Below are 25,645 nucleotides of genomic sequence, written 5' to 3' on the forward strand. Positions count from 1 at the left end.
ACGCTGTCATCTCCAACGACTACACGTAGTTGCACTTCCGCGTGAAGGACAATAATACGAACTTAGAAGTTGCGACTTCGGTGATGAAGTTAGTTGAATGTTTCAACGAGGAACACACGCTTCATGCGAACTTGACTGACTCACGACTGCCATCCGGAGCACACGACGAGCACGCCGCAGGCCGCGAGAATGTAAGGTGTGACATGGCGACAGGCGGCGTAAAGGTACATGATTGTAGTATTGTAGGTGATGAGTGAGGAGATACAGTCAACTTACTTCGTGAATCGGTGAAGGAGCTCACCACAGCAATGAAGGTGCCCAAGTAGCATAGTTGTCCGAAGAGGCGACCGTCTTCTCTTCAGTTTCCACAGAAACGCCAAATCCTACCGATTACTTACATGTACATGTACGTACAAGTAGTTATATTTCTCCATTTCCGTCCAGCTTAACCAGGATTGTCCTTTTTTTTCTTTTTTTTTTTACAGAAAATTACATGAAGTTGGTTCTAAGAAAATTACATGTTCATGTAATAGAGTAAGAGTATTACTCCCGGTCACAAGACGTTCAATATCTTCAAACAATGCTCCGGGTGATAGGGCGATGTGGGCGAAGAGTAATCCGCCCGCATTCAGGCAAGCCAGTGCACTCTTCAACGCTTCGTGTATACTCCCATCTGGTACCCATTGGAGGACATAGTTGGAGAAGATACAATCGTACGGTTCCAAACTCAGCATATCATCCGCAAAGCCTTCAAGAAACCGAATATTATGGTGATGGCGTTGAGGTTTGTTCCGAGTAAGCTGGATCCTGCCAGTAGTAGGAACAACTCCTACAACGTTGCATCTCTGTCCAGCTTTACAGGCGAGGCGTGCTGCTAGACGGCCAGTCACGCAGCCAAGATCGAGAAAACACTCTCCATCTTTTAGGTTGTAAGCCATTGTTTCATTGTCCATGACAGACACACCAATTGGGTATGTGAAATCGGAATGCTCATCATACAGCCTTGCTTTTCCTCAGAAATGATATGTGCTTTTATACACACTCTAGCTACATGTACATGTACATTGAAATGATATCTTGTTGCGGACCCAGAACTTGGTGGATCATAGAGTCTTGCTTTTTCCTCAGAAATGATACTATCATTTCTGAGGAAAAGGCAAGTTTATGTGGTCTGATATACACACTAGCTACACGTACATTGAAATGATATCTTGTTGCGGACCCAGAACTTGGTGGATCTGAAATGCTTTCGCCGTTACACTGATTGAACACAGCGTGCAGAATTAGATGCATTGACACTAATATAATATAATTGTCTTGCTGTTTTCGCAGCTCACGCCGAACGCACTGCACTACTGTAGATGATACTTCTTCTGCTCCTCTATCCATCCCTACTCCTACTCATACATTAGATCATGACATAATTATTGTGCAATGTCATCCCCCCCCCCCCCCCCTCACCCTTCGCTATCATAATTATTGGGCAATGAACCCGTTTGACTTCGTGAAGTAAAAATTTAATAAGGAATACAATACAATGCAATACTTTGTTACCTACATGTAGCTGCAGATCTCTATACCATAATTATATCCAGAAAGGGAAATATACATCTAGATGTAGTCGCCTGATGATTGCATTGAACAAGAAACTCTCAGTTGCGACAAATCTGTAAACCTCCGTTGTGCCTTTTGTGTGTACATGTACGTGTACATGTACACACGAAAGTTTTACATGACTGTACTTGAAGTACATGTACAGTGCTGGAAACTGAAATCCGACCCCCTGAGTGGTGCGCTCACATCACAACGAATGTGAACCCACCGCTCGGTGGGGGGGTCGGATTTCAGTTTCCAGCACTGCATGTAAAAATCTTCTCTGAGTGTCACGCTTTAATATAGCCATCATCAGGCATTAGCTTCCCCGAGAAGGAGAAGGACGTACATGTATACCCTCTAAATAAGATTTTGGTCACGACTCACTAGCACAAAACAGTTTACTAGCATGACAGCTGTGAGTCATGTACATGTATAGCGCACGTCTCCTCTGTAGAGTAACTCTGAGTTGCTGTTGGGGAAATACAATAGCACTCAACACATTCGTATTTTGAGCTCTACCAGAGAGTGCAGTTACAAGTACATACCCTTCAAGCTTCTCTTGTAGAACAGATGTAATTCGCTGATCTTGCCTTGGTACTCATGATTGGTTCCATTCTTCAGTCATCAAGCATTGGATGATCCTGATTATCGTAGAGTTCGTGAAGTTATCGGCAGGATACCCAGTGAAGCACGTAGTTAGAGAAGGTGGCATCAGGTCCAGGTTGCACAGCATCACAAGACCAGTCGTGCATATCATGGTATTTAGGGAACATTGGTCGGACTAAAGAAGAGACAGATCATTGACGTATGGCACCGCCGGTACGCGCGTACTTCCGTATGTTAGTTTTCGATCGCGCGTAAACCTTCGTTCGCGCAGTAATCAATGAAGTCAAGAGAACAAGAGGTTTGTGTTATTAAACCAACCAAGAAACTCAATGAAGTCAAATAAGACGAGCGTAGATACAGGTATCTTCAGCTAACGGGAACCTAGGCATAGTTTTTATGTCCATCCACACTATAAGAATGTTTCGTTAGTTCAATTACGTTGGTCTGACTAAAGAAAGGCATAGGCATGATCACAAGTGTGGCGTGTCAGTGTCAGTGAGGTACGAATACCGCATGCACTCAGGCTTCAGATCAACACGCACCTGAAGTCTTTTATCTTCCTATCGAGCTTGTAAAGCACGACTCAACCTTCTCGAACGAAAACTAGCGAGCTAGATCAGAAACCATTGTGCTATGCTTAGAGTTCCTTGGCTAAATTCTGTCAGCGTTCGGGTGACCAACCAGGATGATTTTCGCTTGTTGAGAGGACGAGCAGAGCCCTAAGACCGAGGAATATTCGAGGAACAACAAAGACGTGGAGTTTCAGTGCTGCACTCCAGAATTACGACTGCTAGTGATCAGCTCGGAGGTGTCACTGAGGGACAATACAGTGATGATGTCAGTGTCTAAGGCGAAACTGTACGATGAGAATTCCGCCTTTCAATTCAGGCAAGGTGCGATCCTCATTGACGATCACCTGAAGCCCAAAGAGGGGAATCGAATTCTTGATCTTGGCTGCGGTACTGGTCGTCTGGCAGCACAGCTTGCGCATAAGGTCGGAGCACAAGGGCAGGTTGTGGCGGTTGACCCAAATGTTGGGCGGATCCAGGTCGCAAGAAGCACCATCCAACCTCATCACAAGAACATCAAGTTTATCGCTGGTACTGTCTTCGATGCTGTAAAGCTGGGCCCATACGATGACATCTTCTGTAACTTTGTTCTGCATTGGGTGCCTGATGAGAACATTGCTAAAACTCTGCACGCTGTACTGGATTGTCTGGAGCCAGGTAAAACAATGTGCGCTAACGTCGGCGTCAATCCCGGACCATTGTTTGCTGATCTTGAGCGCCTACTGACAGGCAAGGCCACACCGCGAACTCCAGGTCGTACCCCTGGTCAATCAAGCCAGTACTGGAAACGCCTGTGCGAGTCTGTAGGGTTCGACGTTACTGTGGCACATCAGGAGGAATATGTACAACTGCAGGATGGGCTGGACAGCTGCATAGCAATGGTCAGGGCATTTGCACAAGTATCGGAAGAAGAATGTGGCATCACCGACGAGGAGATCAGCCAGGTGATGAAGGTGAACAACATCACGGCTAGGACAGACAAGATTGGTGTTGAAATGGTTTACGTTAGATTGATTGTAAAGAAGCCGCCATGAGTGTGGTTGCCGGTACATTTGGAGCGAGTTGTGATACCTGGAGGGAGCGTTCAAACCACCTGGGTGTAGAGGCTTACCACGTGGAGCATAGTTTTGTTGTTGCTATTTTTTGCCGAAGTGCCGCCATGAGATCAACTTGTCAAATTTTGCCACGTGATCCTAGCAGAATACTAGTATCGCTTAGTTCACAATTTTTATACACAGAAAATAACACTTTCTCTCTGCAGCTAACGTTAGGCCAAAGAACATCTCTTGTCAAGCTTTGTCACCTGATTCCATGTGAATATCATGTAACAATACATAGATAACTAACGCTTTCTCACACACTATATCGCGCTACATATAATATTATGGTAATTGTTATGCTGTGCTTGCCACATTTATGGTGCATGTACAGTACATGTATATAGCAGTACTCTAAGGGCAGGGTCAGTATCAATTTTTGTCTGATGATCGATTCATTTCGTAAAACTCAGAGTTACAAAACCGCAACTACTCGCTCTTCTGCCTGTGTATGCTCATCATTCTAACAAACCAGTTCATTTGTAAAACAATCACTGGTGGGGTTCGTTCCTGGATAGAAGAGCGAGTCAAGGGTGGGTTAATTAATATGAAAATTGTTTGTGTCCAGCCTCTGTAAAGTGACACTAGCATGCAGTGCATAGATGTGTAGAAGATTGTGCACCTGCGAGATTATGGACGCATTGATGGAGGATTGGAGATCATTCAATGATATAATTATTTTTTTATTCCCGTAGCTATGCAGAAGACGTTAATTCAGTAACGTCTGGCGCTAGCCAGGGTCCACACAGCTTTAATTCCCGTAGCTATGCGGAAGACGTTACTTCAGTAACGTCTGGCGCTAGCCAGGGTCCACACAGCTTTAATTTGGTGTTTGTGTGTTTGTTTGTTTGTGTGTTTGTGTCACGACTGGCGCTATGCTGTATCTGTCCCGTACCGTACCGTACCATCAAACACAGCTGGCCACATACAGCTGACCGCAATATTCAAATAGGGTTTTCAAACGCAAGATCATAACGTGAAGCAACTTGGAAGAATGAGTATGAGTGCGAAGTGTATGGGGGAATGCATGTAAGGCGATAGTGCGAGTTCGAATCACAGGTAATGCCTGAAAAAATAGGATAATTGAAAAATTTATAACATCCCTTTTCTTTTTTTGCCGTCATCAAGGCGGTAGACGGTACCTGTATTACCCTCGACCGTACCTGTCCCGTACCTGTCCCGTACATGTCCCGTGCCTGTCCCGTACCTGTCCCGTACCTGTCCCGTACCTATCCCGTACAATCAAAGACGGCTGGCCACAATGCATATTCAAATAGGGCTTTCAAATACAAGATCATAACGTGAAGCAATTTAGAAGAATTAGTATGTATGCGAAGTGTATCGGGGGATGCATGCAGGGCGATAGTGCGGGTTCGAATCCCAGGTTTAATATGTCTAAAAACAAAAAGTAGAAACTTATAAGAATTTATAACATCCCTATTCTTTTTTGTCTAGGTCATCAAGACAAAAAAGGATAGCGTAGGGCCCTGAGCTTCCAAGCTCTCTCGTTTGGTGTTTGTTTGTTTGTGTGTTTGTGTGTTTGTGTCACGCCTGGCGCTATCCCGTATCTGTCCCGTACCGTACCGTACCGTACCATCAAACACAGCTGGCCACATACAGCTGGCCGCAATATTCAAATAGGGCTTTCAAACGCAAGATCATAACGTGTAGCAACTTGGAAGAATGAGTATGAATGCGAAGTGTATGGGGGAATGCATGTAGGGCGATAGTGCGGGTTCGAATCCCAGGTAATGCCTGAAAAATAGGAGAATTGAAAAATTTATAACATCCCTTTTCTTTTTTTGCCGTCATCAAGGCGGTAGACGGTGTCGTATTACCCTCGACCGTACCTGTCCCGTACCTGTCCCGTACCTGTCCAGTACATGTCCCGTACCTATCCCGTACCGTACAATCAAAGACGGCTGGCCACAATGCATATTCAAATAGGGCTTTCAAATACAAGATCATAACATGAAGCAACTTGGAAGAATTAGTATGTATGCGAAGTGTATCGGGAGATGCATGCAGGGCGATAGTGCGGGTTCGAATCCCAGGTTATGTCTAAAAACAAAAAGTTGAAACTAATACTTGTAAGAATTTATAACATCTCTATGCTTTTTTTGTCTAGGTCATCAAGGCAAAAAAGCATAGCATAGGGTCCTGAGCTTCCAAGCTCTCTCGTTATTAAATTAGACAAGGAAAATGGTGGGGCACAAGTTATGCGTTAGAGGCCACCAACCAAACCAGCTTTTGAACAGTCAGACGTGCCCAAGTTGTGCCCCACATTTTTCCTTGCCTCACCATCTGAATATTTATTTTATTATTATACCGGTTTCCGTGCTATGAGCCTTACACACGCTGCACCTCTCAACATGAAAATTAGAATGTTTAAAAGGAGTTTTTGCTGCATACATGTATGTGCATCCCAGCCTTTACTTGGTCGTGAAGGCAGTATAGCCAAGGGCCTAGTATAGTAGTAAGACTTCTCTGAAATAGCATAATGGCGATGCCCAAAGCTGCCTCCGAGAAGCGAGTGACAATAATGCTGTTGAACATTCTACGAACATTTAAAACATGTCATTACTCAATCTGCGGACAGAACTGTTTCGTCCTTTGTGGACTCATCAGCGCAGCACAGAGGAAATGAGGCCGAACCTGATAGCATACATGTACAATGTACATGTAGTCGTTGAGTAAAAGCGCAAATATGACATCTGACCATTCCAGAACAAGACATGTGTAACATACAATCATGTACATGTACAGGTGTGTGCTGCCTCTATCAGTAAAATCGTCTTGTACGCTAAAGGATTTCAAGGCCAACATGAAGCTCGTGTTCTAATAACTGCTAGTTCTTCATCCACATTTGTTTCTCTTTGCCTCCAGTAATGTGTAATATTTATTTATTTTTGCTTTGTTTTTGTTTACTGCCATGGCTGGCTACCGCCCCCCTCCCTCCATATTGGCCTATATTCTCTGGCCACGGGAAGGTGAAATAAATAAATAAATAAATAAATAAATGTATGGCCGTATGAACTCATGTGACCACGCATGTGCATTGTAGCTAGCGCAAGAATCGCGTGGCCATCCTACATACGTGTATATGTGCATGTAATTGTCCATATTTTTACTTTTGTGAATGCTCCATACATGTACCGTATTTTCTCTAATAACAGCCCAGGTCTCCAACAATAGCCCAGTCTCCAATAATGACCCGGGGTGAGGGTGGTTTGAAATATTAAGAGCACAGTCTATAATAGTTGTGCCGGTATGAATTGGAGTATGCAACAAGTATATTGACTGCATATAAAACAGCAGCCTAACGTGCCAAGAACATAAGGAAGCAGTAGACCGAAAACCTCCTTACAAATATTATTTGTAAGGAGGTTTTCGGTCTACTGCTTCCTTGCTGGCGCCAATGCTATTGTGAAACATCTGTTTTGACAACAATCCTGAGTTAAGGGTTGAGAAAATCAGTCTTGATTATGGTCTGTTTATGCCTGTATAGACTGGAGTTGGCTTGATAGTTGACAATTGAAAAAAATGAGAGCCCAGTGTGCTATCTGTGACGCTAATACGGTATGTGATAATTGCTCAAATGCCCTTTGGCCATCCGGTTTTGAGTATGATAGTATTGCGTACGATTACTATTAGTATAGAAGTGTATCCTATCTATGACGCTAAACTAGCATGCAGCGCGTAGATGTGTAGAAGAACATCAGCGATGAGAAGATTAAATATTGATGGAGAGTATTTGGAGATCATGTAATGATACTATTATTAATACGCATTCCCGCGTTGAAGTGAAGCAGCAGAATGCTGCGTCCACAGATTCACTTATGCAGAATGGCTTGGGTGAGAGGAGAGAAAAGAGAAAGCAACAAGGCAACCAACATTTATGAAATAGGTTACAATAACATGAAGATTGAAGAGAACCAACCTACATATGCATGATTGCACAAGAATGGAGACGATAAATGGCTATAATCCTTGTGCCCAAAATCTGTACACAGGAGATCTGTCGACCATGTACCGAAACATAAAACTCAGTTACTCAATAAAGGTTCCACTAAATTACAAGAGAACAGCGCTACAACATTAGAATTACCGCTAAATTATCGCAAGTGTAGAGAACAAGTCCAATACAAATGAAAACCATGAAAAGAGTGTCCTGAAGTTATTTTGGGAACAAATTGTACTACATGTACTTGCTGACACTGACGCTGACGGAACACGAATTTGAGCTGAATACGCAAGAAGTCTTGTACATCATTATGCGCCAGTGTCCTGGAGTAAGCAGGTACGTCAGTCACCAATCCAGCTTCTACAAATCAGCAGGTTTCCGTGCTATGAGCATTACGTACGTTGCATCTCTCACCACTACTTTGTCAGTCCTTGAGTTAATATTGTGGGCTTTCATTAGGGCACTGAACTCACCATTATCAGCTGCAACTGCTTTCAAGTTCACATCTGCTTCTGTGTATGCAATAACTGTCGTAACGCAGGAGTACAGATTATCCATGACAACCATTGGGCTCTCTTCGGCAGCTACAAGAACATCAAATCCCACTGACTTGCACAGATTTCTCCAGTATATTCCAGCTTGTCCAGGGATGCTTTTCTGCGTTTGAGGCGTATCATGTGCCGTAACAAGCCGTACTATGTCCTCGTATAGTGCTCCAGGCGAAACTGTCATCTGGGCGCATAGTTCTCCTCCAGGTTTTAAGCAGTCCAGAGCAGTTTTCAAAGTTTCCAGAATGCCTCCATCAGGCACCCAATGAAGAACGAAGTTGCAGAAGATGCCATCGAACGGGCCCAGAATTACTGCATCATCTACAGTGCCAACAACAAACTGAATGTTATCGTGCTGGCGCTGAACATTCCTACGGGCAAGTTGCACTCGTTGCGCATTGGGATCAACTGCTACAATCTTGCCTTCCTCCCCAACTTTGGAAGCTAGCTGTGCCGCTAGCCGGCCAGTGCCGCAGCCTAGGTCAAGAATACAATCTCCACTTTTAGGTTTTAGGTGTTCGTCCATCAGGGACATTCCGTTGCGATATTGGAAGTTGGAATCTTCATCATAGAGCTGAGCTTTTTCTTCCGACATGTTTCTCCCTGCGATCAATGTCCAGTTGTTGACGCCCAGGAATATATGGGCGGCGCGCGGTCAGCTCTTTGGGTTTGACGGAATCAGAATAAAATTACTATGACCGTCGAGCGCGTTCAAGCAGCGTTTCATTCATGAACCTGGTGCGATAATCTTCTCGAACACTTGTTGTAGTTGAAGATTGTACATGACTGTAGTAGCTGGCAGTAAAAATGACATTAGGCGTCTCTAGTGACGTTAGACTTAGGCCAGCATGCATGCAGCTCAGGCGATCGCTGTGCTGTGGGTTTGGTCAGGTGTCAGCGAGATCGTGGCCGCGGGTCCGCAGAGCGAACATAACTTCCGTAACCCATTTTTTGGATCTGATGCAGCTGTTGATCTGTAAACTGTAGCGCTCGCCTCTTCACCTCTACTAGATGTCATGTATTGTAACACCAACAGGTACACCGGCCTGCACCTGTTGAGCCTAAACGTATGACCTTCGCATACTGCAGTCTGTACGTACATGTACATGTATGTACCACACATTGCTCTTTTTTTAAACACAGTCACACATTAATTTTATTGTGTACTACAGTGGTCCCTCTATAATCCGGCACCATTTGTGCCACGGAAATCTGCTGGATTAGGGAGGGTGCTGGATTAACAAATCTGATCTACTGCTGCAATGTGCATGAAGAGGACATTTGGCTACTGAAAATTGTGCTGGTTTATCGAGGGTGCTGCATTATAAAGTGCCGGATTAGAGAGGGACGACTGTATACATTGTCGGGCAAGATAAAGTCATGTAGACGTTAAAAAAATAGAGATACCATGAAAGTAAAATTGCCTGCTCACGTCTCAATCTTCGGGAGGTAGCTATTCGTCGTTGATGGGATATTATCGCTGTCGGGTGTCTTTCGCGCTGCTACGTTCCGCTGTATTGTGTGTCCGGGGTGCTTGGTCGGCCCGTCATCGTCCAGTTCACATGCTTCGTGAGTTGGCGATGGTGGAGGCACTGGAGGGTCGGGTTCCCCTCCCACGATTAGTACTGCACTGAGCTTGTTTTGTGTGAAAGTATATTATATTATTCTTATATTTAGAAGTATTACAAAATAATTGAGAGGCTTTGAATCGTTTTTATCAAAATCTAAATATTTGCCGGGTTGGACGGCGGGAATAAAAAAATAAAAAATGAAAGTAGAAAGGAAAAGGACATATGGAAACGAGTTAAGAGTAACTCTCCACCACTGTAACTAGATACTACATACAGTCAGAAAGTGCAACAACTAGGCACAAAACTGACAGAGTACAGGGTACTGTCAGTTTTGTGCCTAGTTGTTGCACATTCTGACTGTATATAGTATCTAGTTACAGTGGTGGAGAGTTACTCTTCCATATGTCCTTTTCCTTTCTACTTTTATTATTGGCTCAATACCCGAGTTTCAAAAATGAAACGTAAAATATAATTTTATTCAAGTAGAATACATTGGAAAACTCCAAAAATCCACGTAAAACGGACGAAATTCAGTTCTCAACGGCCGATGCCCACCCCGGCACCATTCTGCGTCGACAGGCCTTTCAGGCGCCTTCTGGACCCGCGTAGCCGGAGGTCGACTGCATTGAAAACTGCAAATTGGTTGCGAATTCGCACCCAAGCCATGATGGTTGAAAATGGCTTGTCCCAATTGTGGGCGAGGCGACCAGCAAGTCGCTTCTGATAGCTGGCGTATTCGCGATGTAGCACCCCATCCATGGAACAAACCAGTGGTGTGAACGACCCACGGAGGTCCTCGGAGGCCTGACGGTACTTCTTTTTCTTCGCGTTAGCAGCGCGGTTGGAAGTAGCTTCCCAGGATGAATAGGAGCATCTGGGTGCGTTGGCATCAATGATGCGATTTTCAAACATATCACGTGCTTGTTGCCAACCGACAGCCAATCAGCATCGACTTGTACCAGGGCAGAAATTGTGTGTATTGCATAGGCTACGGCATGGCAATGCCCTGCTAGCATGGTACGGAGTACGGTCTACCTATGAGTATGAGGCTATGACCTCCAAAGCCCTGCATGCATGCTATGCAAATGACAGGCTATGGTGCCTAGCTCGGCAGGAGTCTGTTGCAGTTTTTCGTTGTCAGCTCAGTTCCTCTTGGGCAAACTCACAAGCAGCTGAGGTTTCTGCTCCGTACGCTCTTGGGCAAGCCCTCGAGCGTACGGAACAGAAACTCACAAGCTGAATCCGCCACGTTCCCGACCGCCACCCCTAGACGTGTCTTCCTTTTATACCTTCATGCCCGCGTGGTCAGTTTCAGCTCCGCACTCTCTCGGGACGTGCTGATTGGTGTTTGCTGCTGCGTACAACACCACTGTACACGCCGATCGTTGAAAATAGCGTGAACGGTCAAATGCTAACCATGTCTAGTGTGTCAGATCTATGACGCTAAACTAGCATGCAGCGCGTAGATGTGTGGAAGAACATCAGCGATGAGAAGATTAAAAATTGATGGAGAGTATTGGAGATCATGCAATGATATTATTATTATTATGCGCATTCCCGCGTTGAAGTGTAGCAGCAGTATGCTGCGTCCACAGCTTCGCTTATGCAGAATGGCTTGGGTCAGAGGAGAGGAGAGAGAAAGCAACAAGGCAACCAACATCTATGAAATAGTTAAAAATAACATGAAGAGAACCAACCTACATATGCATGATTGCACAAGAATGGAGACGACAAAATTCGTGGCTATAATCATTGTGCTGTTGAGTTCGAAACAGGACGACTGACGACATATCCAGACATTACAACGGGAACAGGTAGATTGGGGGAACGACATTAATTTTATTATAGACGAGACAAGAGACCAAGACGAACGAAACGACTACATTGAAGAGTGAGAAAAGAGAGAGTGAGAGATCAAGTCTGAACGGCAAGATAAAGGGCCTGGGTAGCTATGGCAAATATGGGCGCACAAGTAGCTACCCAGGCCAACGGAACAAAAGGAGACAAAAGGTGAGTACGTAAGTGCATGCAGGCCAGCTAGAAAAGGTACGGGAGGAGGTACCTAACATACCACCCCTCCATGAAAAAAATCCCGCGTCCTCGCGGAGAGAAAAAAAAGAGAGAAACAGATTTAAAAAAAATGAACTGGAGGAGAAAACACACACACACACACACACACACACACACATACTGCACGCGCGCATGGATCTCACGAAAGTGTGTACTAAAATGCACTCGTACAGATCATTCCTGTACTACTTATTGTGTGTAATAACTATTGGAGTTTGCCGAGGAACGTGAATTACTAGTATTTTGCACGGCTAATACAGCCTAGTTACACTTTTGCTAAACATCCAAAAATTGGAGCGTGGCTCACCATAATCGGACCCCTAACTTGGTTATGTTTTACGAACACACGCGCGCGCACACACTACAAAAATATTCACGAAAATAAATTTGACGAAGAAGCATACAAAAAAAAGAAAGAGAGAAAGGTAGCTGACCTGCATGGCTTGAACGAGAATAGACGAGGTAAGGTTGGCGTAGGAGAGACGAGGTTGATAGAGACGAGACGAGGTTGGCGTAGGAGAGACGGGACTGACATGGACGAGACGAGGGTGACATAGACGAGACGAATGGTGGTTGAGGACGGCTGGGCATGGGATGATCTCAGGGTCGTGGGTCGATCAATAATCGGGCGCCAATGTTGACTTCGAAACAGGACGACTGACGACATATCCAGACATTACAACGGGAACAGGTAGATTGGGGGCACGACACTTATTATAGACGAGACAAGAGACCAAGACGAACGAAACGACTACATTGAAGAGTGAGAAAAGAGAGAGTGAGAGATCAAGTCTGAACGGCAAGATAAAGGGCCTGGGTAGCTATGGCAAATATGGGCGCGCAAGTAGCTACCCAGGCCAACGGAACAAAAGGAGACAAAAGGTGAGTACGTAAGTGCATGCAGGCCAGCTAGAAAAGGTACGGGAGGAGGTACCTAACAGTGCCACAAAACCGGTACACAGGAGATCTGTCGACAATGTAACGAAACATAAAACTCAGTTAATCAATACAGGTTCCACTAAATTACAAGAGAACAACGCTACAACATTAGAATAGCCGCTACATTATCCCAAGTGTAGAGAACGAGTCCAATACAAATGAAAACCATGAACAGACTGTCCTGAAGTTATTTGGGAACAAATTGTACTACATGTACTTGCTGACACTGACGCTGACGGAACACGAATTTGAGTTGAATACGCACGAAGTCTTGTACATGTACATCATTATGCGCCGGTGTTGTGGAGTAAGCAGGCACGTCAGTCACCAATCCAGCTTTTACAAATCAGCAGGTTTCCGTGCTATGAGCGTTACATGCGTTGCATCTCTGAACACCACTTTGTCAGTCCTTGAGTTAATATTGTGGGCCTTCATTAGGGCACTGAACTCACCATTATCAGCTGCAACTGCTTTCAAGTTCACATCTGCTTCTGTGTATGCAATAACTGTCGTAACGCAGGAGTCCAGATTATCCATGACAATCATTGGGCTCTGTTCGGCAGCCACAAGAACGTCAAATCCCGCTGACTTGCACTGATTTCTCCAGTATAGTCCAGCTTGTCCAGGGATGCTCTTCAGCGTTTGAGGCGTATCATGTGCAGTAACAAGCCGTACTATGTCCTCGAGTAGTGCTCCAGGCGAAACTGTTATCTGGGCGCATAGTTCTCCTCCAGGTTTTAAGCAGTCCAGAGCAGTTTTCAAAGTTTCCAGAATGCCTCCATCAGGCACCCAATGAAGAACGAAGTTGCAGAAGATGCCATCGAACGGGCCCAGGATTACTGCATCATCCACAGTGCCAACAACAAACTGAATGTTATCGTGCTGGCGCTGAACATTCCTACTGGCAAGTTCCACTCGTTGCGCATTGGGATCAACTGCTACAATCTTGCCTTCCTTCCCAACTTTGGAAGCTAGCTGTGCCGCTAGCCGGCCAGTGCCGCAGCCTAGGTCAAGAATACAATCTCCACTTTTAGGTTTTAGGTGTTCGTCCATGAGGGACATTCCGAAGCGATATTGGAAGTTGGAATCTTCATCATAGAGCTGAGCTTTTTCTTCCGACATGTTTCTCCCTGCGATCAATGTCCAGTTGTTGACGCCCAGGAATATATGGGCCGCGCGCGGTGAGCTCTTTGGGTTTGACGGAATCAGAATAAAATTAATATGACCGTCGAGCGCGTTCAAGCTGCGTTTCATTCATGAACCTGGTGCGATATTCTTCTCGAACACTTGTTGTAGTTGAAGATGGTACATGTACATGACTGTACTACGCAATTGTCAGATGATGACTGTGCTGGTTTACCAGTGTTGGATTCTATCATGACTGTACTAGTACCTGGCAGTAAAAATGACATTAGGCGTCTCTACGACTCTAGTGCCGTTAGACTTAGGGCAGCATGCAGGGCCAGGCGATCGCTGTGCTGTGGGTTTGGTCAGGTGTCAGCGAGATCGTGGCGGCGGTTCCGCAGAGCGACAATAACTTCCGTAACCAAATTGTTGGATCTGATGTAACTGTTTATCTGTCAACTGTAGCGCCTCTTCGCCTCTACTAGATGTCATGTATTGTAACACCAACAGTTACATTGGCCTGCACCTCTTGATAGGCACCGGCGGATTATGCCCACGAAATCATGGAATTATGCTTTCATGGATTCTCGCATTATGCTCGTAAAATCCTCATAAGGCACCCGGGGATATATATTCACTTTGTTGTACTTATGGAGCCTCAAAGTTCGGGGAATTGTGCCTTTTTTCGTACTTGCAAGTTGCAAGTGGCCATAAGTACAAGAAAATACATGTATACATGTATACATGTATACTCATATTATGAGTATCCCCATACCATGGTGTGCATGCATATAAGAGGTCAACATGGAAAAGAGAAAACAATACTTCTTCAATTCATTACTTGATTTCTTTTGTACTTCAGTAAAACTATTATTTCATTGCCAAATTAGTTTGAGTTACCTTTGAAAATTATCATGTTCAACTGTCTTTGTAATCATCATACTCGTCCATCCGATGTCACCCTGGGCCTCACCCTGCGAATAATCTGCTCATCTCTCCCTAGCTCCACGTCTCCTCCCATCATGACCGAACATCAACTATACATCAATTTAGAGCAATATCCGTAGCCTGCCTGAGTCATATCATGGCTGCTAAAATCCAGACTGGTCATGACTTCGTAACATGCATAATGTACAAATGTAATGTACATGTACATGTACAAGGAGTTTTGCGGACTACCCGCCACTACATGTATCTCGTCCGCCCCGGGATACCTGATGAAGGCTGATTCACTCGCATCTTCTGCTACATGTACTGTGTCAGTGTGAGAAAGAACTTTGAAGAAGACGAGTTCGAGCATACAATAATGTATTGCCATGATTTCTACCCTGCTTTTCATTGAAAACACTATCTGCATGACCTCCGAACCCTTTGCCATGCGGACCACCAGCACTGATCAGGTGCATTGTACACCATTGTATAGCCTATATACTAGAACTGTGGTATAATCGTGTAGTTATGCTACTACCTCCGAGAGGATGCCAAATTATGCTTCAAGTTTTCAACCATCAAATTATGCCAATAATTATGCCGGCATAAGCCGCCGGTGCCTCCTACCTCTTGAGCCTAAACGTATGAACTTCGCATACTGTAGTCTGTACGTATGCAGGACTCAGTGAGCAGTCACGTCTAGCCCTTTCCCAAAGGTGCTCGCCCTTTTTTCGCCCTTTTTGGCCCTTTTTGGCCCTTTTTGGGAAAGCCCGTTTCTTTCGCCCTTTATTACATTTTTTGGTGAATATCGCCCTTTTTGAGCATTTTAGCTGAAAAAGTGCTAAAATCTGGGCATGCTCATGCATGCGGTCACAGTTTCGGAGTGCTCGATGTGGCGTGGATGGGCCTTGGCACGCCGCATTTTCGGGAGGGGGGGCAACAAGTTTGTGAAGCTTGTACCCGGTGTACAGAATGCTGTAAAAAGTGGGTTTTTTGAACTTTACTTCCTGTTTTGCCTTTCGTGGACCCATAAATGGAAGATCGCGTATTCATTTCTCAGCTTGGGTTCATATCTGAACATGTATCATGGCTATCCTTCACTGAAAAAAGAGCACTTTTTGCCTGTTTTCACTGAAAAATGAGCACTTTTTCAGCATATTTTGAGGGACGCGAAAAGCACTAAGTGCGAATTAAAAGAGCACCTTTGCGGCTTTGGGAAAGGGCTAGTCACGTCTTGATCCACGTCACCCCGTGACCAATCAAACAGTCACAAATCCCCGAAGAGCAGTCATAAAGTCACACACCAAGTTGAATCCCGATGACCAATGACAAACAGCCGCGACTTTCTCTGCGAACAGTCACAGAATCCACGTCAAAATATTACGACTCAACTGTAGGCATTCACGCGATCAGCGCACATTTTTCCTCCACAGGTTTCAGAAGTGAGCAAGAACGATTTCGATCAAATTTCGATCTCCGTGTAGTTTACTTGTACTTGTATGTAGCTTGAGTCTGGTGTGTGTAGGCTCCTCTCCAAAACGAAGGGTGGTCGAAAATCTTGCAGGCCTCAGATAGAATCTCTTTCGAGAGGACGTTCTGGCTAGTAGATTGTGCTATTCATCATAATTATTTGAAGAACAAACTTCGTCGTTCAGAAAAGCTATTTTGGAATATTTTCAGTCAAGTAATTGTTTGCATGCCGATCTATCTAGAACGGAGACTGATCCAGCATACAAGCATACAAGCAGCACTCGCTTTGTATTTTTGGAGAGGATGGGTGACAAGATTACGGAGTCAGAAGTGGACATCGTCGACGATACAGAGACGAAAATATAATGAAGATGGAAATGAAAGTATGTTCATCTCCAAGAAGGTACTGAGTACATCAAGCACCTTCGTGTGTGTAGCCCTGTATTTCTTGAGGAAGACTCCCCAGAAAAACAATGTCCAGCTTGTTGAAACTGAAACTGCCTCTCAGTTGAAGTCGTCCAGGGAAGAAATCTATTCAAGACATCATTGATCAATTCTCAAGAACCATAAAAGAACCAAGAAATTAAATCCAGTCATGTTTAATAGCGATAAGAATGGCGAACTACACCAGAGAAGTGTGAGTGTCTTGTTTTGACTGCAGGAAACTGTTTTTCAATATTGTGGCTCAACGTAGTGCTTACGCAGTTTACTGCTTCGAACACATCTTCATTCCTACTCCCAAAATAACTCTGTGAAATTTATTGATGTAATATGATGGTACATGGTCTTTCTCGTTATGCTGCTATAACTTGTGTTATAATATTTGCAATTGTCCATGCATACGAATACTGTGTACCGTTTACTGTCTCCTTGTCAGTGTTTTTTGCGATCCTCCTCACCTTCATTTGTCCATTACGTATTTTCCTTCTACTTATAAATTTGATAGAAATGTTCACTCACCACAACTTCTTGTGATTGCTGGTGCAAATGTAGCATGCTATGCCTGCGTGTTAGTGAGAGTGCACCAGACATGTATCGATATGTATGTCTGACGAGATGTTCTTGAACTGACATGCTGCTTTGACTTTGGCTAGATAAGGTTTAGAATTGGGTGTTCAATGGCCTGGAGGAATTAATCATGTTTGCGATCAGTATCATCAAGAGTACGGTTCTTCCGTCTACGCATCTCTTCTTGGCTTGTGGGTTGTTTGAAAAGAGATAAAATATTAATACAGAAATACCCATATTCTGCCTGTGGCTACTCACAGAGAAAGAGTGGTCGCAACTGTACATTCCACATGTAACTGTTCGCATGGAATTACAGTGGTCACAACTGTATTTTGTGACCGCTCATAGGGAATTATAGTTTCCACAACAAATCCTGCAGTGCGAAGCACTCCGCGAGCAGTCACGAACTGTGTGCTTTACACATGTGCATGTATGGCGAATTTTACATTGGTGACTTGTGACTGGTCACGGGGCATTGTGACTGGTAAACTAATTTGTGACTGGTCATGGGGGTTTGTGACTGTTTGACTGGTCATGGGGACCGTGATTGGCCATGGGGACTTGACTGGTCACTGAGTCCTACATATATGCAAAGTGTTTTCCTGCATACCAGCAGTCAGCTAGAAGTACGGGTACATCAGGCCTGGGTACATAATACACCACTCCGGGAGAGAAAGAGAAATAATGACGGGTAAACACCAGGTGCAGGCATGGTATATCTACACAACTACTTTGATCCTTGTGGGCACGCCACTAGGATACGTGCATGTCCATGCCGCGATGCGAACTACCAAAGTAAAGCAGCTACATGTACATGCACATTACAGAGTCAATCAGTCACAGTTATAATCATAAACTTGAAACAGTGCGCTTTTGCGTTGAGGACCCGATACTCATATCTCTGAAAGTAACGGAATCATCGTCTAGAATGCATTCCTCTGCAGATCCATCTGGTTCATATTTGGAACCAAATGGTTTAAAAGCATTTACGAAATAGCTGACGGTACTGTTTGAAGTGCTAACCCAGTATCTCTTGCGATCTAACACGTTTTTGTGCATGTCATAAATTGCCCTGGACTCTCTATTATTCAGGAACGGATAAGGTGAGAGATCTGTGAAGTCGTTGGGTGATGTCAGCCATCTTGTGTGTCGCAGTATTGTGCACTGCCTCTGTATCAGGGTCCTTTTGTACCTCACCTTTAGTCATCAGCTTTTCCGCCAGGTCATTGGGCATGTATATGGTGTTGAATCTCTGCATCTTACCTTGACGAGTGAGGTGTTGACCTTTCAACACCTCACTCGTTAGCTGTGGATGAAAGATCTTGAGGTGATTGTAGGATTTTTTCACGCGTTTCAAGCGACGTTTTCCATCTTGTTTTTTCTTGGCTACAATACTGAGGATGCTGCCCTTCAGCATCAGCTCATCATCCAAGCTAGAAATGTCATGCTCAGACATGTACTTCTGCAGCTGACTGGGCGTGAGGTCATCTACATCCAGTGCGCCTTCTGTGTAGGCTCTGAGGAAGTCGAAATACTCTCTTGTAGTACGAAACACGTCCAGCGCGCTGTCATCTTGAAGATTATGTACAACCTCCAGCCTGGCTTCTAAGCATTCATTTTTCCAGTAAGCCAGTGACCGCAAATTCATACCCGTCACTTCTTCTTCTCTCTTTCCATGGACGATCATTGAGATACCTGACGCGTACTGACCCGTGTTCAACGATATGTTGGCACACAGTGAACCTCCGGGCCTCAAGCATTCATGAATGCTGGCCATAGTTTCGCAGAGATCCTGCTCTGGTACCCAATGCAGGACGAAATTGGCAAAAATCCAATCGAAAGGACCAAACTTCACTGCATCTGTAAGATCTCCCGTGAGGAAGCGAAGGTTCCTGTACTTAACCGGGGCGCATCGCAGTTCTAGCTCTGCTACACGGATTCGTTCACAGTTCTGATCTACGGCAATGACACTACCATCTGCACCCACTCGGGATGCTAACTCTCTTGCCAGTCGTCCTGTGCCACAGGCGAGATCAAGAATACTCTGTCCCGACACGACAGAGATATGGTTGTGATACAACTGTCGGCCATAGTGGTACTGAACACTGGAATGGTCGTCATACAACTCCGCCAGTTCTGAATCCATACTGTCAGTTCACCTTTCTGCAAGGTCTGTCTTGGAAAATAAGCTGTTCTTGATGCCTTTTCGTGTTCTTCTCTAATGATACAGTACAATATCCAGCAAGCATGCAATGAACACGATGAGGTCATCCAAACGCAGTAGAGTGACATAACTGCGAAGTGCGCACATGTGCACAGTCGAGTGTCACCTGCTGATAGGTGCACGGGCAAAACGGGCGAAAAGGTCAAATATATTTTCTCCACTGTGTACTCCGCGTGTTGTGATAACATTCACCACACAGACAACAGAAGAAGGTACAGCGCTACACACACAGTACACACACACATAAACACACACACACACATAAACACACACAGTGACACATACACACATACACACACACACGCAAGCAACCATACACGCACACGCACACACACACACACACACACAGACAAAATGCACTCAGAATGCCACTCACTATTATTATTAACCCTCGATTCAGTGCAAACCCCATGGCCCAGCGCAGTATACGTTTGTAAGTACATTCCACAGGATTAGTGGTTGTGCGGCGTTGCACAACATGCTACCACCCACTTGCCACTTCACGCGTAGCTTAGAAGGAAGTTACGACCGCTTCACTTGTTTTTAATGGCTTGCGCGATAGAGTACTATAGCCACAAAGAAAATAAAGATTGGGTAAATGGCTCATGGGGGAATTCCGCGACTATCACGAGGCAACACTTCTGTCTGAGGCATGGTCAGCACTCAGTCATTCTCACAAATACATGTACAATCACGCTCGTACCTCTGATGTAATCTGCAGCCAACTCGGTCTTGTAATTAAGTTAGTTGTAGCAGAACTCGCAAGTGTATCATCAAATATCGGTGCACTGACTCCCCCCCCTACACACACACACACGCGATGGTACACACACGTACCGTGTGCATGTATAATACATTTACATGTATACAAACACAAACAATCCCGTACTGAGTTTGGAGCACTAAGACTTTCTTAGAATTCCACTTATTATTTCAGTTCTCGAAGTAGATGATTGCGTGTGTAAGTTGGCAATGCATTGACAATGTGTATGCAGCATATCACCTTCCAAGTCGAGCTAATCCAGACACCTCTTGGAGAGAGAGAGAGAGAGAGAAAGAGAGAGCGCGAGAGAGAGAGAGAGAGAGAGAGAGAGAGAGAGAGCGAGAGAGACAGAGAGACAAAGTCAGAGAAGTACCTGTTAGAGGCTTGGAATCTTATACATTGTATCTAGATTTTCAAATTGAATATATTATTATACTGTTGATGGAGCTGTGCTAAGTGCGAACTCAGTTTCCTTCTACATTCAACACGTGGTTGTGAATGTGGTTGTGCACGTAGTTGCGCAAGTGGCTGTGCATGTCGTAAACGGCCCCGCACTCTCTATTCTTCAGCCTGTTCAGGGATGGCTAAGGTGAGAGATCTGTGAAGTCGTCGGTTGATGGCGGCCATCTTGTGTGTCGCAGTATGCTGCAGTGCCTCTGTATCAGTTTCCATTTGTACCTCACCTTCCACTATGACCTTTTCGACCTGGTCATTGGGCATGTCTATGGTGTTGAATCTCTGCATCTTACGCCGTTGACCTTTCAATACTTCACTCGTGAGCTCCGGATGAAAGATCTTGAGGTGATTGTAGGATTTCTTCACACGTCTAGAGCGACGTGTTCCATCTTGTTTTCTCTTTGCTACAATACTGAGCATGCTGCTCTTCAACACCAGCTGATCATCCAAGCTAGAAATGTCATGCTCAGACATATATGTCTGAAGTTGACTGGTCGTGAGATCATCCACATCCAGTGCGCCTTCTGTGTAGGCTCTGAGGAAGTCGAAATACTCCCTTGTACTGGTGAATACATTTCGCGCTCTGTCATCTTGAAGACTGTGAGCAACATCCAACCCGGCTTCTAAGCATTGATTTTTCCAGTAAGCCAGGGAGCGCAAGTTCACACCCATCACTTCTTCTTCTCTCTTTCCATAGACGATCATTGAAATTCCTGACGCGTACTGACCCGTCGTCAACGATATGTTGGTACACAGTGAACCTCCGGGCTTCAAGCATTCATGAATACTGGCCATTGTTTCGCAGAGATCCTGCTCTGGTACCCAATGCAGGACGAAATTGGCAAAAATCCAATCGAAAGGACCGTACTTCGCTGCATCGGTAACAACTCCCGTGATGAAGTGAAGGTTCCTGTACTTAACCGGGGCGCACTGCAGTTCTAGCTCTGCCACACGGATTCGTTCACAGTTCGGATCTATGGCAATAACACTACCATCTTCACCCACTCGGGATGCTAACTCTCTTGCCAGTCGTCCTGTGCCACAGCCGAGATCAAGAATACTCTGTCCCGACACGACGGAGATATGGTTGTGATACAACTGTCGGCCATAGTGGTACTGCAAGCTGGAATGTTCGTCATACAACTCCGCCAGTTCTGAATCCATCCTCTGAGTCTCAGGTATTTCCTCTCACAAGATATTCTAGATCTTCAAAAAATCGTTTTGTTCTTCCTTTGTGTTCCCCGTACGATGCCAAGTCAAGCACATCGCGTACATGTACATGTACATCACGTGATGTACATGTACATGTACATACATGTACATCACGTACATGTACGTAATCATTGACATTGTACATCCTACAACAGGCAGATCATGATGACAATTAGTGGAGTGATGCCATAGTGGTTCCGCTGTTCAGTGCCACCTGGGAGCGTGAAGTGCTTATAAGTTTCAAGTTGATTAACGACTTCGTGACAGGCACGTTCTTGGCAAAACAATGTAGACAAAATTCCTCTCCTTTGAACTCGGTGTCTTGTTATGAATACTCACCACACATGCACAAGCAACGGAAGGTAAAGTAAGGTGCAACACTACGCTCACGGGCAATAACTAGAATCCATTTCTGAGAATGCCACTTCTAAAACAAGAGACGGAATAGAGCACCAAGCGGTTGCACACTCGACTGCAGAATCCCCATGTCGCACATCACTAGGTCACCGTCACCCAGTAGAGTTTGAGTCGAGCAAGCTGTAGTCTTTACACTAGGAGTAGGAGAGAGGCGGACTTATACCTCTGCATCCTCCCCATGGCTCATCCCCAACACCATGTATGCAGTCTAGCCATGTACTGTGCGAGTGGTATTGGCCATACAGACCGATATTTTACATCAAAACAAGCAGCAAATGGAATTATAGTTGTATGCAAGGTATGCGTACTGAAGTACCCTACTGTAGCTACTAATGGCGCACGTTACTGCAACACGAGCAAGACTGTTACATAGTCATTGTAGTACTACTGGTAGTAGTGATTCCTACCTAAAGCAGGAAAGGCACTCGACATCCGAGGGCCCTCAACGCATGAGATGCCGTGCGTCCTGGGAAGTAGCTGTACTGGTGCGACATGGAGTTGCTCTCAGACTAGAATGTACATGACGTAACTTAGTCTCTGTCCTCTTTAGTTTCTCAAAACTGAAACACGATAACGAACGTGACCTTCCGAACTTCTCATGCGCTAGCTTTGGCCAGCCGTATGTCAAATAGATATACATGTAAAACAAAGTCCCCTCCTCCATGCGCAGCCGATCTAAAGTCGACCATTGCTACCCTCGGTAGCCATTACTCACACCAATCATTTCAAACAACGAATGGGCCACGTGTAAAACCCTACCTTCTTAGTATTTTAACGTTGAAAGAGAACTCCAGGACCTGTTTTTTCCGCACTCTCCTGTGATCGTAGAAGCAAGTGCAACACTGATAATGTGATGTAATCGTCAACGAATATTAGCATTGTTACATTCCACACTTGTGTTCAAGGATAGCATGTTTTAGCTTAAGAAATAAGTGTAGTAACTCCCAATGATGAAGCGACTAAGTCGGAGATGGTATTCTTTGGGCCAATGTTAGGGGCGTGCGAGTCCAGCTAAAAGCATAGGGTGACGCACGCGTACCTGATGGATGTGTCGCTGCCTCAGGGCTTGACTCCCACAACACATAGCGAAGACATAGTCCACACAAACTTAGACGTCAAACACCCTAGGTTGTGCTTCGCCATGAAATCGTTTAAATCCTTGGGAGAAAGGTTCTGATAATCCACCGCACCTTCGCTGTACGCCTTGACAAACTCGAAATATTCTAGAAGAGTGGGAAAGTTGATAGCGGTGGTGTTGTCCTCCGCGGCATAGTCTATCTGTAAACCGGCCTCAGTCAACTTGCCTGTCCAGTACTGGAGCGAGCGAAAGTGCATACCAGTAACGGCTTCTTCTGTTTGACCTGTTGTAAGTAGTGAAAGATCATTGGCGCAGTGACCTGTATGGCCAGTTAGCGAAGCGCAAAGACGACCTCCAGGCTTCAGACATTTGGCGATACCGACCATGGTAGCATCAATGTCTTCTTCGGGTACCCAGTGAAGCACATAGTTGGAGAACACAGCATCAAACGGTCCGTGCTGCTCTGCATCATGAACAAGACCAGTCATGAACGCCACGTTACGATGATCCGACTCAGAGCACTTTGCTTCCTGTTCCTTCGCTAAGGCTACTCTGGCAGCATTAGGGTCGACACCCAGGACGCTTCCCTGCTTTCCAACAGCACACCCGATTTCTCTGGCCAATCTCCCGGTGCCGCAGCCCAAATCCAGAACCCTTTGACCAGGAAATGGGCGAAGATGATTGGTAACCAAGGTTCGCCCACGCTCACACTGAACACTGCAATGAGCGTCATACAAACTGGCCATTTGGTGCGCCTGTTCAGTTTTCTCCATGACTAATCTATCTGCATGCCAAAGATCAGATTCTGCTTGCTCCTGTCAAGGCTGTACTGATCATTTACTTCTTACAATCCCACAGGAGCCAGACCGATTACAATCAAAAACTCTAGTTCTACGCAAAGAGATCCTCACTCAGCCACTCACTGTGTGACCAGTGCCAGTTGGGTTTGTGTACTGTGGCTGTATGTCTATGTCGAAGCTGCACTACGTCACAGTACGTGATCTTCGACCGGTACTGTGCTGCCACTGAGACCAGTTGCCGATGCGCAACTACCATTGGAACAGACTCAGTGTACGCGCATGCAGACGACGCTGATTTCATTATTTTCAACGTCCCACACATATCTACCTTAGCTTCTAGCAGTTGCAGAGGCCATCCTCGACATGTTTGTTTGTTTCTTTCTTTCTTTCATTTGAATTCGTTTAGAGCCGCAGTTCTGCCTTCTCACCAGAGGAAAAACCTCCGGTTCCTGCTAAGAACGAATATAATATTATGAGAGAAGGAAATATTAAGGGGGCAGCCTACCCATAAATTTCATATGGCATTCAATTGACCGTAACTTTGGTGTTTCTCAGTGGATTTGAGTGAAATTTTGACCACACACTCCTGCCACTATGCTGGCCCTCAGGACATGATTTACAAGTTCTTGCGCCTCACTGACAGGCTTTCCAGGCCGGAAAAACTTTCCGGCATAGTGCCACGGTGTGCGAGCCACCCAGGAGCCAAACAAATGCATTTACAATTTTTTCACATTTTCGTGCTCATTCTGTTCGTGCGCGGGACCCAAACCTAGAACAAGTCCAGAAGCAGCCATGGGTGATGGGGTAGGGCCCCTCAACGAGGCCCTGGAATCTGTCACAACGGAACGAGTGGGCGTTCCCTCACACACTCCCACAGACCCAAGTCAATTTTTGAATTCTTTTAGGTTTAGCACGTGCTAAGAGGTCGTACCTTTGATACAACATCCAGTGCTGGGACCTTCACAGCAAGCCATTTCCACAGCGCTGCATACCAAATCCAGGATACCCTCAGAAACCGGCAAAGACTACCACTCACGTTTCACTACTGCCTAGTACTGAATCCTACCTGACTTCTTGACACGACTCAAACTTGCCAAAGTCACTAAATCAACGTCAACTACAATAATCAAGCCACATATCTGCAACGTTACGAGAGAGCTGGCAAAAGTCCTGCTGCACGGCGGCGGGCTTTGCCCGCCGCC

At 45.2% G+C, this 25,645-nt stretch overlaps 3 protein-coding genes across 3 annotated transcripts; all 3 read right to left on the reverse strand.

The window, feature by feature from the left end:
* Positions 1 to 8,192: 8,192 nt before the first annotated feature.
* Positions 8,193 to 8,975, reverse strand: LOC135810526 (ubiquinone/menaquinone biosynthesis C-methyltransferase UbiE-like). Its single transcript, XM_065324018.1, has one exon. It carries the CDS (start codon positions 8,973 to 8,975, stop codon positions 8,193 to 8,195), a length of 783 nt encoding a protein of 260 aa, XP_065180090.1.
* Positions 8,976 to 20,605: 11,630 nt separating this feature from the next.
* LOC135810858 (uncharacterized) lies at positions 20,606 to 22,151 on the reverse strand. The gene has a single exon (XM_065324276.1). The coding sequence runs from the start codon at positions 22,098 to 22,100 to the stop codon at positions 21,039 to 21,041; it is 1,062 nt and encodes a 353-aa protein (XP_065180348.1). The 5' UTR covers positions 22,101 to 22,151; the 3' UTR covers positions 20,606 to 21,038.
* Positions 22,152 to 23,624: 1,473 nt separating this feature from the next.
* LOC135810527 (trans-aconitate 2-methyltransferase-like) lies at positions 23,625 to 24,416 on the reverse strand. Its single transcript, XM_065324019.1, has one exon. It carries the CDS (start codon positions 24,414 to 24,416, stop codon positions 23,625 to 23,627), a length of 792 nt encoding a protein of 263 aa, XP_065180091.1.
* Positions 24,417 to 25,645: the final 1,229 nt, after the last annotated feature.

The sequence above is a fragment of the Sycon ciliatum genome, chromosome 2 (assembly GCF_964019385.1).
Source record: "Sycon ciliatum chromosome 2, ocSycCili1.1, whole genome shotgun sequence".
NCBI lineage: Eukaryota > Metazoa > Porifera > Calcarea > Leucosolenida > Sycettidae > Sycon > Sycon ciliatum.

Bases quoted from the DNA above. Each gene is read 5' to 3' on its own strand.
- LOC135810526 (XM_065324018.1), bottom strand. From the start codon at position 8,975: ATGTCGGAAGAAAAAGCTCAGCTCTATGATGAAGATTCCAACTTCCAA.
- LOC135810858 (XM_065324276.1), bottom strand. From the start codon at position 22,100: ATGGATTCAGAACTGGCGGAGTTGTATGACGAACATTCCAGCTTGCAG.
- LOC135810527 (XM_065324019.1), bottom strand. From the start codon at position 24,416: ATGGAGAAAACTGAACAGGCGCACCAAATGGCCAGTTTGTATGACGCT.